The sequence below is a fragment of the Delphinapterus leucas genome, chromosome 7, assembly GCF_059928025.1.
Source record: "Delphinapterus leucas isolate spDelLeu-1000000601 "Yukka" chromosome 7, BTC_Dleu_Yukka2, whole genome shotgun sequence".
Classification (NCBI taxonomy): Eukaryota; Metazoa; Chordata; class Mammalia; order Artiodactyla; family Monodontidae; genus Delphinapterus; species Delphinapterus leucas.
The window spans coordinates 2,282,079-2,295,186 of NC_143135.1; the positions used below are offsets into that span (position 1 = coordinate 2,282,079).

Genomic DNA, 13,108 nt, shown 5'->3' on the forward strand with positions numbered 1-13,108 from the left:
CGTGGGGCAGATGCAGTCGCGGCCCCAGTTCCTCCCAGGCCCCCGGGGAGACCCTTCGGTGGCCCTGCCCCAGCCGGCCTTATCTCCCATCTTGCCACCCGCCGGCCGGCGCGCCTGGGACGACCTGCCCTCTTCCCCCTGGGTCGTCGGGCCGACCGGGAGAGCAGATGTTCTGAACTTCAGTTTTCTCTTCTGTAAAATGGGGGACGATGACACTTGTTGGATTAGGCAACGCACGGAAAATGCTAGAACAGCTCCCCTTAGTGTTCAGTAAGTGTGAGGGCCGCTCCCAGCTCCCTTCCCGGGGGCCTGTCCCGCTCCCTGGGCCCTCCTGGCGGCTGTACGTGGGGGGAGGGAGGACGCACCGGCGGACCCGCCAGAGGTACTGGGAGCCGAGGGGGCGCGGAGCGCGCTGGTGCGTGGGGGGCAGAGGGGCCTTCGGCCTGGGCCGGGCCGGGGGCGGCTGAGTCATGCCCTGCCAGCAGGACAAGTCTTTTTATTTACCCTCTTCCTTTTTTTTTTTTTTTTTACCCTCTTCCTTTAAAGGGTTTAACAGGAAGTGATCGCTGGCTCCTCCAGGGTTCCCGGGGGGCGGGGGGCGGTGGCGGCAGAAGGGAATCTACGGGGGCCCCAGCCGCTCCGGGGCCAGCACCTTCCAACACCCCGCCGGGCTGTGACCTGGGCAGGTGGTGCAAAGCAAGGGGAGCAAGGAGGGCACGAGTCCGTTGGGGCTGTGAGAGCCACGCCCCCTCCTGGTGCAAGATGGAAACGCAGGTACCCTGGTTCAAAAAGTATTAATGATGTTTTCAGGACTGTGAAGGCAGAGCATAAAGCCAATGTGGGACCTTCTGGGTGCGGGCCCGTCCGGCCGGCCGTGGAGCCAACCCTGCCCCACCTGCCCCCGCTCTGAGGCCTTGGGCAAGTCCCAACCCTGGCCCTTCAGGGTCACCGTGAGGAATAAGGTGCACCGCTGGCTCAGATGAGTGGCTTGGGCCAGGCCTCTGCAGATGGACACACCCACCTGTGCATCCAGGGCAACTGTCAGCGGTGTGGCAGAGGGCAGGGGGTGCCCAGGACTCTGGCCTGCGGGAGGGAGCACAGGACAAGCATAGGGATGCTGGTCAGTGTTGGGGGAAGGGGCGGAGCTGGAATCGGCAGGCCCGTGGGGTGGCAGGCCAGAGGGTGAAGGGAGCACAGGGTGGGTGGGTGGGGAGACAGATCTCCCCTCAAGACAACACAGGGCAGACTTATAAGGGGGCGAGCTCCCCATCACTACAGGCATCCCAGCAGAGCTGGTAAAGGGGATTCCAGCATCAGGCAGGGTGAGACTGCTGACCCGCCTTCCCGCAGGCTCTCTGTCCTGAGGGGGCCCTGGGCTGTCGGGGCCACGGGAGAGGCAGCCCAGGGGCCAGGCTGCTGCCTCTAGGAAGCCACTGTGAGCCCCCTGGGTGTCCAGCGCTCTGCCGGGACCCCTCCGAGGCCCACCAGCCCGTTTCCCCCACCCGGGGGCCAGTCATTGGAACCTCAGGGCCAGGCAAACCACAGACACTCAGCACTGCTTAAGCACCTACTGTGTGCCTGTAAGCCTGGCTGGTGCTAGGACCCCGAGGAGAGGGGAGAGGGGAGAAGCCCTGCCTGCCCTGGGGAGTACGGGGTTGGGGGTGAGCAAGAGGACAGCTTGGAGGTCTCCATGGGGAGGGCGGGGTGCCACAGGGGGATTCCCAAGGAGCCCAGGTGAGCGAGGCCCAAGGTGGGCATTCTTCCAGCCCCCTTTCACAGACGTGGTAGCGGAGGCCCCAGGGAGGGCGGGGCAAGAGAGACAGGAAAGGATGTGAGAGGCCTTGAAAACCAGGTGAGGCCAGGTGAGGTGCACTTCGCCATGCCCACCCAGCACTCCACTCTTTGTCCCCAACAGCCAGGCCTTTCTGGGGAGAGTCAGACGGTGACCAATGACCTGGGGGGGCGGGGCGTGGTCTGACAGGTGGGCGTCCGCGGGAGCTGGGAAAGCAGGTCACAGGGGGTGGGGAGCCCACTGCCACTCTCCCCGGAGGATGGGGATGGGCTGGTGGAAATCCCCCCCAGGCAGCTTCACCACCAACGCCCCTGCCCCGGGGGGCCTGGAAACCCCTCCAGCCAGAGGCCCGTCCGTGGGCCGCCTGGCCAAACCAGCAGGAACCCAGAGCAAGGAGGGGACCCTGTCCCCACGCCTGAAGCAGGCCCGTCTGAGGGTCCCTCTGGAACATGAGGAGGAAGCAAAGCGCTGACCTTGCACCCCAGCGAAGGTCTCTGGGGAGACACCCCTGAGCCATTTGATAGCTAGGAGCCCAGAGGACCCACCAGACTGGCTTCCTGCAGGGGACCGAGGCCCCGGGTGCGGATGCGGGCTGCGGCCCATCAGGGTGCCAGGCCAGGTTGGTGCTGGGGAGGGAGGAGCCCCAGCCTGAGGGTCAGGGGCCTGGCACCCTCGGGGAGGCCCGTGTGGGCCCTGCTTTCGTCCTCAGGGTCACCCCATGAGGCGGGGGCCGCTGGGTTGCTTTCTTGGTGTTTGCAAGGAACGGGTGGGGCTCCTCAGAGAAGTTAAGTGGCTCAGCAGAGGTCACCCAGCCCGCCAGTAGGATTCAGATTCATCCTATTGCATCCCGAGCCTGGGGGCAGGAACCAGCCTCTGCCTGAAGGGCTGAGCAGGTTCTGGGCTGGGGATGTTCGGTGGCTGCTTCTCAGACGGGGAGGGGCCAGTGCGGGGCCTTGCCTCGAGACAGTGGCATCAGAGAGCGTAGGTCTGAGCCAAGTTTACTAATATTTATCCAAGGGCCGCATCCGGGATTCACGCGGAGCCTGAGGAGACCCCCTCCCCCCACCCCCCATCCCACCAGGCAGACGAGACTGGTCCCCAGACATCCGGCTGGGGACACCTGTCATCCCTTCCAGCTGGGTGAGGATGTCAGGCAGCTGGGGCAGAGAGAGGACACCTCTTCGAAACTCCCCGAGTGAGGTCATTTCCCCAGCGGTGACGAGGCCAGGCCCTCCAGGCTCTGGCCCAACCAGCCTGGCGAAAGAAAGATGAGGAAGCTGTGCATCACGGGCAGCCCCTGTGCCTGGGGCTCTTCCTGTGAGTGGCAGTGCTCAGGGACAGCCCTGAGGACAGGCCCCCTGCTCCCCTGCCTGGAAGACACCCCCCCCCCACCTCTTGCCTCTTCCAGGAAGCCTTCTGGGATTGCCGGGGCACACCCTCGGGCCTGCTCCCACCAACCACGTGACTGCCAGGCCTTGGAGTTCCATTGCCTGCTCCATGCAAGCCTGGGGAGGGCCGGGGGCAGCGGGGATGGGGGGGAGGCCCCAGCTGCCCGGAGTTGCAGCACCTGAGAAGTGGCCTGATGTCACCTGACCTGAGCCCAACATAGCCCATTGGCCGTGGCCTGTGACTCAGGCCTGCCCTCAGTCCCTCTCCCCAAAGCTGCAGCCTGGGAAAAGTGAGAGGTCCAAGGGCGGGAGGCAGGCCGCCTGTCCCCACCTGGTTTCAGGCTCTCACTGTCAGCCTGGCCTTGGTCTCTCAGGTTCATCCCTCTGTCTGGCTCCCTGAGCCCCTCAGCTGGAGTCCGACAGGCAGGCCCCACCTCACAAGGCGCTGGGGATCGAATGAGAAACAGTGACACACCACCCAGAGCGCCTTTACTTCTTGGGTCCTGGCAAGCGCCCATTCATCCCTCAGTACCCTGCTCAGAAGTCACTACCAGCTCCTAAAATGCAGTGACAATGTCTTAGTCTTTGGGGCCCTCAGGGCTCAGCCCAGGCACTCGCGAAGTGTTTTTGGAAATGAGTGGGCCTAAAAAGCATCTACCTCCCTGTCCAAGAGACCCAGCTCTCTGCTCAGAGCAACTGATGTCGGTGGAGACTGTTTGCTTGTCTGTGAAACCAGAACACCTCGGGGCGGGATGGGGGGGGTCTGGTGGCGGGGACAGGGCCAGGCTGGTCCAGGCCTGGGGGAGCTGAGAGGAGGGGCCTCTCCCATCATCACAGAATGCGGAGCGGGTAGGGGAGCCAGCTGTCATTCCTGTCACTCAGCAGAGACTGCCCAGGGCCTGGTTCACGGGGACAAGGGACCTTTCTGGAATCTCGGATGAATGTATGAACAAAATACAGGAAAGGGGGGAGGGCGAGTGGGCAAGGCATGGCCACCACCTTCTGGACGGTGCTCAGCCCTCGCAACTGCCTGGGCTGCGTCATCACAGGACAGAACATCTTGCTCCCGACCACCCTGACCCCAGAGTCTGTGCAGCAGGTCTGGGGTGGGACCCTGTCATGTGTATTTTTGTTTTCTCTTTTCGGTCATGTGTATTTTTTTTTTCCCTTAAAGATTTATTTATTTATTTATTTATTTATTTATTTATTTAGGCCGTGCTGTGCAGCATGCAGGATCTTAGTTCCCCAACCAGGGATCGGATCCGTGCCCCCTGCAGTGGAAGCACGGAGTCTCAACCACTGGACCGCCAGGGAAGTCCCTGTCATGTGTATTGTAATCAAGTTCTTTACTACTTTAAACATTTACCAAAATAGTTACCAATCGTTGACATAAAAAGTAAAAACTGGCTGAAATGATTTCAAAGCTCTATTTCAAAGTTCTGAGCGCTCCTCTCTCGCGACCCCACCTCAGGTCCACTCTTGATGCGGTTAAGTGACCTTTGATCCTTTTTACTGGGTTGGCCAAAGTGTTCGTTTTTTTCCGTGAGATGGCTCTGGTAGCGCTCAGTTGTCTTTAACTGTATCCAAAACAATTTTGTTAGGTTGTATTGTGACAGCTGTCATATCAGCGTGCATTTAAAAAACTTATCAAAATTGGTGAATTTTTCTGTAGCCATTTTAATACTGAAGATGGAAGAAAAACAACATTTTCGGCATATTATGCTTTATTATTTCAAGAAAGGTAAAAACGCAACTGAAAGGCATAAAATGATTTGTGCAGTGTATGGAGACGGTGCTGTGACTGATGGAACGTGTCAAAAGTGGTCTGCGAAGTTTCGTGCTGGAGATTTCTCGCTGGGCGATGCTCCACGGTCAGGCAGACCCGTTGAAGTTGAGAGCGATCAAATCGAGACATTAATTTAGAACAAATCAATGTTATACCACGCGGGAGATAGGCGACATACTCAAAATATGCCGACAGACTCAAAATACCCAAATCAAGCGCTGAAAATCATGTGCACCAGCTTGGTTATGTGAATCGCTTTGATGTTTGGGTTCCACATAAGCGAAGAAAACCTTGACCGTATTTCCGCGTGCGATTCTCCACATAAACGTAACGAAAACGTCCCGTTTTTAAAACAAGTTGTGACGGGCGATGACAAGTGGATACTGTACGATAACGTGGAACGGAAGAGATCGTGGGGCAGCGAAATGAACCACCACCAACCACACCGAAGGCCGGTCTTCATCCAAAGAAGGTGATGTTGTGTATAGGGTGGGATTGGAAGGGAGTCCTCTATTCTGAGCTCCTTGCAGAATGCCAAACGATTAATGCCAACAGATACTGCTCTCAATTGATGAAAAGTGTCCAAGAAGTTCTGATTCATCCGCTTTATTCACCAGACATTGCACCTTCGGATTTCCATTTATTTCGGTCTTTACAAAATTCCCTTAATGGAAAAAAAATTTCAATTCATTAGGAGACTGTAAAAGGCACCTGGAATAGTTCTTTGCTCGAAAAGATAAAAAGTTTTGGGAAGATGGAATTATGAAGTTGCCTGAAAAACGGCAGAAGGTAAATGGAACGAAACGGTGAATACGTTGTTCAATAAAGTTCTTGGTGAAAATGAAAAATGTGTTTTTACTTAAAAACCAAAAGAACTTTTTGGCCAACCCAATAAAAAATGCATTGGCGTTTCCTCAAAAGATTAAGAATAGCATTATAATGTGATCCAGCAATTCCACTTCCAGGTCTGTCCCCAAAAGAAGCAAGCAGAGACTGGAGATGGTTGCACACCCGTGTTTACAGCAGCCAAAGGTGGAAGCACGTGCCCGTCCATGGATGAACGGATACACAAAACGTGGTCCATGTACACAATGGAGTATTACTCAGCCTCAAAAAGGAAGGAAATCGTGACGCAGGCTACAACGTGCATGAGCCTTGGGGACATTATGCTCAGTGAAATAAGCCAGACGTAGAAGGCCAAATTCTGTCTGATTCCACTCACACGAGGTCCCTGGAGTCGTCAAATCCATAGAGACAGGAAGCAGGACGTTGGGGGCCAGGGGCTGGGGGAGGGGAGAGGAGTGAGTGTTTCATGGGGACAGAGTGTCAGTTTGGGAAGGTGGAAAGTTCTGGAGACGGATGGTGGGGATGGCCGTCCAGTATCGTGAATGAACTTCATGCCACTGAGCTGGCTAACCTTCTAGAAATGGTCAAGATGCTAAATTGTATGTAATGTGTATTCTAGCACAACTGAGAAAATGTGAATATCCATGTCTGCAGACACAAGCTTGCATTTTTAATCTGTTTGATAGAAAGGGGGACAGGTCTTGTTTTCTTCTAGGTCGTGGGTGTCCCCCATGAGTCCGCCTCCCTTCCACCGGCCATACTCTCATCTAATCACCTCCTGTGCTGGGCCTCAGGCTGCAGTTCCCGTGGGCAATGTTGCCGGAGTGTCTGTGTGACGCTGACCATACCCATGTGTGCGGCGTTTCACCAGGACAGCTGGGAGGACATGAACTGCTGAGTTAAACATGTCACAACTCTGACAAGATTGCCTGCCAACCAATTTACAGCCCTCCTGGCAGTCAGGGTGCCCGTTTCCCCAAAGCTGGCCGAACAATGGATGCTCTGTATTACCAACTGTGGCCCAGAACGGGGTCCAGTCTCCAGGGGCGTTTCTCTGAGCCCCATGTGTCTGCCGTCTTTGCTCTTCACATGCTTGTGTCTGTCTGAACAGCTTCTGTAGGGGGTGACGGTGGCCCTCCCCCAACAGATGTGTCCGTCGTCATCCCAGAACCTGTGAATGTGACCTTATACAGTAAAAGAGTGAATAGGGTCCCACTCACGTGAGGTCCCCAGAGCTGTCATTCACAGAGACAGGAAGTAGACTGTCTGGGGACAGTCTGGGGGAGCTGGGGGAGGGGAGGGGCGTGAGTGTTTAACGGGGACAGAGCGTCAGTTTGAGAAGATGGAAAGTTCTGGAGATGGATGGAGGTGATGACCTTATATGGCAAAAGATGCGATTAAATTCATGACCTTGAGAGGAGGAGCTGCTCCTGGATTATCGAGGGGCCTGAATGCCAGCACACGTGCCCTCATCAGAGACACAGGAGAAGAGGAGGCCACGCGACAACAGAGAGAAGCTGGCGGGACGCGGCCACAGCCCAGAGATGCCTGGAGCCCCAGAAGCTGGAAAGGGCAGGAGCACCCTTCCCTAGAGCCACTGGAGGGAGCGTGGCCCTGCCAACACCTTGATTTTGGATTTCTGGCCTCCAGAACCGTAAAAGTGTAAGTTTCTGTTTGTTTTAAGCCACCCAGCTTGTGGTCAGTTACAGCAGCCCCTGGACACTGATACAGCCCCCAGGGAGTCTGGTGCTGAGCTTGCCCCGCCCTCCCATCCACACCTTCTCACCCTCTCCTGGGCCTGCAGCCCAGTCTGATGGCAGATGGGGACCGGACAAGAGTGATGGGGTCATTAGCTGACCATGGGTGGTGAGGTGCAGGCTTCCCAGGGACCACCGGTGAGCTCTGAGCTGGGTTTTCAAGGATGAGTAGAAGTTCTCCACATCACCTGGTTTCCCCAGGCATAGACAAGGAGACGGAGCTCCTCAGATGTCTGGAAATCCAGATGGAAGTACTTCCTGGCCAGGAGGGGAGCCAGAGGCCAGGAGAGCAGGTTTGGGATGTTCAGAGGGGCCTGAGCCGGTGGGACCTGGTTAGGGGGTCCCCTCGGCCCCTCCTCTGGGTAGAGACTTTGCTTTCTTTGGACAATCAGCCCCTCACCAGGCACCGCAGTCTCGGGGCTGGTCTGTGCCCGTGGCCCCTCCCATCCACCAGCCCCATCCTGGCCCCCCCACCCATGAGCTGCTGAGGGGCTGGGCGTCCTGGCCCAGGGTCTCCAGGCCCCCCTACACACCACCCCAGGTATCTCATGCTCTAAACAGTGTCCCCTTGTGCCTCCCACTTTGCAGGCCAGAGGCCAGGCACTCTCTTCCCTGCTTCCTGAAGTCCACCCTCCTGCTTCTGTACCACCACCTGCCCGCCGGCGCAACTCCTGTCCCAGCCTCTAGCCCGGCTGCCTATGGCCATCTGCACGAGTGTTCTGGGGCTACTATAACAAATGACCACACACTGTGAAGAACACAGGTCTATTACCTTCCAGTTCTGGAGATCAGAAAGGCTGTGCTGAAAGCCTGAGGAAAGACCCTGGCCCAGCCCCTTCCTCAGGGCCAGTCTCCTCCCATCGTCCTTGGAGCCCCTCAGCCCTGCCCTGTGACGGGACCCCAAGGACCGGGCCTGGGGGTGCCTCTCACGGTTCCCTCCCCCACTTCCACTGCAGAGCTGGGAAAGGTGACCTCTCTGGGTCACAGCCTGGGGACTGGGCTCCATCCTCTACTTGGTTCTCCTCCTTCTCAGGAGGTCAGGGTCCTGGTCCCTGGGAGGGCAGCTCCAGGAGCTCTGCTGGGACCTTCCAGCCCCCTGCCAAAAACGGGGCCATGGCAGAAGAGCCCAGACTACGCTGGCCCAGTGCCTGCCCGTCCCCCGAGACGCACGCTCCAGGCTCGCTGAGGCCCAGAGCTCCCAACTGGCAGGCACTGGGGAGGTGGCGTGGGCAGCCCTACCCGTGCCCGGGGTCGGAGTAGGAGGGCGGCTCTGGCCTCACGCACAGGCTTCCTCTCCCGTATCCCCAGGGTGGCAAGTGATGGGTCTCCTCACAGCCCAGATGCGTGAGCCGGGGAGGCTGAGGCTTGGTGGACACCCCCAGACTTGCAGAGGGGCCCTGGAGAAAGTCCCCGGCCCGAGAGGGAAGAGCCCGCAGAGGGTGTGTCTGTGGGGTCTCCTGTCCCTGTCCTCCTGGGCCTGGGCAAGGTCCACAGACCCCACGAGCCTGGAGCCCAGCTGGGGCCGGGCCAGGCCAGGCCTGTTAGGTTGCCATGGAAAGTCACATCCGGCCACCGCCCTGGAGCTGAGTCTGCGTGGCCAGGCTGGCTCAGTGACTGGCCGGGTGGAGACACCTCGGGGCGGACGGGGGCTCCACCCAGGCATACCAACGTGACTTGGCCTCCGGGTGTGTGCGAGCCTCACCCTCCCGGCGGCCTGAGGAGGCAGGGCTGAAGGGGGTCTCCAGGGTCAGCGCCCAGTGGGAATCCACAGACAGAGGGTCCCAGGCTCCGAGGCTGTGAGGCGGATCCCAGGCAGACAAGGTACCCGGAGAATCACACCAAGTTCAGAGGGACCGAAAGCTCAGCCAGGGCCGGGCAGGGGTTCTGGAGGTCCTGCTGTCGGGGGCCTGAATGGCTGGGTTTGAGGTCATGGGCTCCCGCCCCCAACGGGGCTCTGCCCTCTGAGCTTGGGGCTGGGAGGACGTGTCCGCCTCCACAGGAAGGAAGCTGCTCGGAAGGACTCGGAAGCAGGGGCCAAAAGCCCAGGTGTGGCTGTGCCGGGCAGGCCGTTGGCAGGGAGCCGGGGGCCACCCACGCTTGGGACAGTGCCCTCCAGCAGAGCCCCAGCCCCGGAGACAGCCCCTGCTGCAACCAGGGGCTTGGCTGGTGGCCAGGGGCCCCCTCAGGGTGCAGCTGGAGGTGGCCCCTTTCCCACCGGGCCTCTGCAGCCCACCCAGCGTTGCCCAGCCCACTGGGCACTCAGAGGTGGGGGGGGGCGGTGCTGGGAGGTGTGGAGGAGACAGTCTGAGCAGAGGGCAGATCAGAGGTCAGCAGCACTACCAAGACAGCCCAGCTGCCCACCTCTGGGGCAAGGCTTGGAGGGAACCCCACCCCACCCCCCACGGCCCCCACAAAAGCGCTCAGGGAGCAGAAGCCCAGCTTGGCCCGTGACAGCCTGGGCTTAAAGAAGGGAGCCCTTGGGCTTCCCTGGTGGCACAGCGGTTAAGAATCTGCCTGCCAATGCAGGGGACACGGGTTCGAGCCCTGGTCCAGGAAGATCCCACATGCCACAGAGCAACTAAGCCCGTGAGCCACAACTACTGAGCCCACATGCCACAACTACTGAGACCGCATGCCACAACTACTGAAGCCTGCACGCCTAGAGCCTGTGCTCCACAAGAGAAGCCACCGCAATGAGAAGCCCGTGCACAAGAGCAGCCCCTGCTCACTGCAACTAGAGAAAAGCCCTCGCAGCAACCAAGACCCAAGACAGCCAAAAATAAATACATAAACAAATTTTAAAAAAAAAGAAGGGAGCCCTTGGGCCTGGGGGGACTGCGGGGCCCTGGAATGGGGGGGTCGGGTCTCTGCTTGGCCCCTGCCCCACCAAGTGGGAGCCATGGACCAGCAGAGCAGGCTGGCCACTGGGGGGCGGAGGGGCCTGGGAGGCTTTGTCGCCACCCCAGGCCCTAGGTGCCACAACTCCCAACTCCTAAAGGGGAAAACCGGAGTTTTAAGTGGAATCTCCCCAACTTGTGGGGCTTTTGAAAAATCAGCCTCACTAAAGTATAATTTACATACGTAAAACCAAACGTCCCCACGTGAGGGACTTTGAGGAGTTTGACAAGCGAACACGCAACCCAGACAGCGCCCTGGACAGCCCCAGGCCCACCCCCAGGCAGCCGTGGTCACTGTGCGGCCTGGAAGGTTTGGAAGTCAGAGATACGTCGTGGAAGGCCCCGCTCAGGTGATGCTTTCGAGAGCCCCGTGCTGCTGGGCTCCTATGGCCAAGGATTAGTCCGTGTGGGGTACAGACACTGCTGCCGCCCCACCTTCAGGCAGGGAGCCCCTGCTCCCCAAGGCCGGGGCACTAGGCCACATGCCACCCGGAAGTCAGGATGCCGAGGCTACCGGGCGGCGGGGGGGGGGACTCAGAATGGCAGCTGGGCCTGGAGTCGTCCCTGGTTTTTTTGGGTTTAATAAATTTATTCATTTTTTGTTGCATTGGGTCTTCGCTGCTGTGCGCAGGCTTTCTCTAGTTGCAGCGAGCAGGGGCTGCTCTTCATTGTGGTGCGCGGGCTTACTGCGGTGGCTTTCTTGTTGTGGAGCACGGGCTCTAGGTGCGCGGGCTCAGCAGTTGTGCCACAAGGGCTCAGTAGCTGCGGCTCGCAGGCTCTAAAGCGCAGGCTCAGTAGCTGTGGCACATGGGCTTAGTTGATCCGTGGCATGTGGGATCTTCCCAGACCAGGGCTCAAACCCGTGCCCCCCACGTTGGCAGGCAGATTCTTAACCGCTGTGTGGCCAGGGAAGTCCTAGCCCTTTGGTTTTGAGCGTGTGTGACAGACAAGACCCAGGCCCTGTGGGAGAGGCATCGAACCAGGCCCTGCGGCCTGCGACAGAACAAGGGTGGCCTGGGGAGAGTAACCCAGGGAGGGGGGCAGGCAGGGGTGGCAGAGGCCACAGGAGGGAGGTGGCCCCTCACGAGCAACGTGAAGGCCAGGCCCAGAGGGGGCCCCGAAGCAGGGCTGGGGAGGCCTGGTCATCAAAGCCCTCCCCAGCTTGCGGCAGTCCAGAGGCTCAGTGGGGACGGAGGCCAAGCAGGCAGGCAGTGCTGCAGTCCCGTGGTGACAGCAGCCTGGGCCCCAGGAAGCTGCAGCTCCCAGGCAGAGCCGGCCACCAGGAGTGCTACCCTCCCGCTGCCTCCAGGCTGACGGCTCCGGGCAAACCTACTGGACGCTCCGTGACCTTCCAGCACAAGTGGCAAGGACTGATGGAGCCCTGGAGCCTGTGAGCACCCAGGGTGAAACAGGGCGCTCCGAGGCACCGGAGGGTCCAACAGGAGGGTGCATGGCTGTGGGGTCAGAGCCACAGCGCGTGGCTGGGGAGGGCACAGCCTCAGGGCTTCGTGCTGCAGCCTTACCACCAAGTGTACCCAGAACAGCTGAGTGGCAGACTGAGGCCCCAGCGCCCCAGGCGAGCGTGGCACCCTCGCCCACCCTTCTTACCCATGGGGGAAATAAACCTGGTGCCACAATGTGAGCAATCTGAACACCCCTCTCTCTGCCCCCGTTTACACTGGTCTGACGTAAAACCACTGTGTCTGGTCACTACGTCACATGGCTGCCCACAGAGAACGCAGAAAGGGGTCCACCAAAGCCTGGTATTCCCCCAGGCACACAGCTCCTCTGACTGGGAACCCACATGCAGCTGTGTTCACGCAGGTGTGCACTCACGCACAGGTGCGCTCACCATACAGGTTCTGCTCCTCTCAACACATCCCAGAAGACATTCCCCATTGGCAGGCAGGTGCACTTGTCCTCTGTGGCCACAAAGTCCACTGTGGGCATGGGACTTTTTCCTTTTTTTAAATGTTTATTTGGCTGCATCGGGATCTTTTTATTTAGTCGCAGCACGCGGGATCTTTCGCTGTGGTGCGCGGGCTTCTCTAGTTGAGGTGTGCGGGATCTTAGTTCCCCGACCAGGGATTGAACCTGCATCCCCTGCATTGCAAGGCGGATTTTTTTTTTTTTAGATATTGGGGGTAGGAAGTTTTTTTTATTAATTAATTTATTTTTGCTGTGTTGGGTCTTCGTTTCTTTGCGAGGGCTTTCTCTAGTTGTGGCAAGTGGGGGCCACTCTTCATTGTGGTGTGCAGGCCTCTCACTATTGTGGCCTCTCTTGTTGCGGAGCACAGGCTCCAGGCGCGCAGGCTCAGTAGCTGTGGCTCACGGGCCTAGCTGCTCTGCAGCATGTGGGATCCTCCCAGACCGGGGCTCGAACCCGTGTCCCCTGCATTAGCAGGCAGATTCTCAACCACTGCGCCACCAGGGAAGCCCGCAAGGTGGATTCTTAACCACTGGACCACCAGAGAAGTCCCTGGGTGTGGGACCTGACTCATCGTGTCTCCTGGGGGGTGAGGGAGGGCCTCCCCCACCCCCTGGCCATCTCAAACTGCGGCGGCACCTACCGTCCACCCGCTCGCACATGGGTGACACACGCCTCCTCCTCTCCTGAAGCCCCAAAGACTGCTGGGCGGAGG

At 59.1% G+C, this 13,108-nt stretch overlaps 1 protein-coding gene across 1 annotated transcript in view; it reads right to left on the reverse strand.

The window, feature by feature from the left end:
- Window positions 1–4,894: 4,894 nt before the first annotated feature.
- NAP1L4 (nucleosome assembly protein 1 like 4) overlaps window positions 4,895–13,108 on the reverse strand; it is a 73,780-nt gene continuing 65,566 nt past the window's right edge. Inside the window, exon 14 of the mRNA XM_089914327.1 lies at window positions 4,895–5,630. Coding sequence (XP_089770453.1) covers window positions 5,619–5,630 — 12 coding nt within the window. The 3' untranslated portion in view covers window positions 4,895–5,618. The remainder of the gene's footprint in view (window positions 5,631–13,108) is intronic.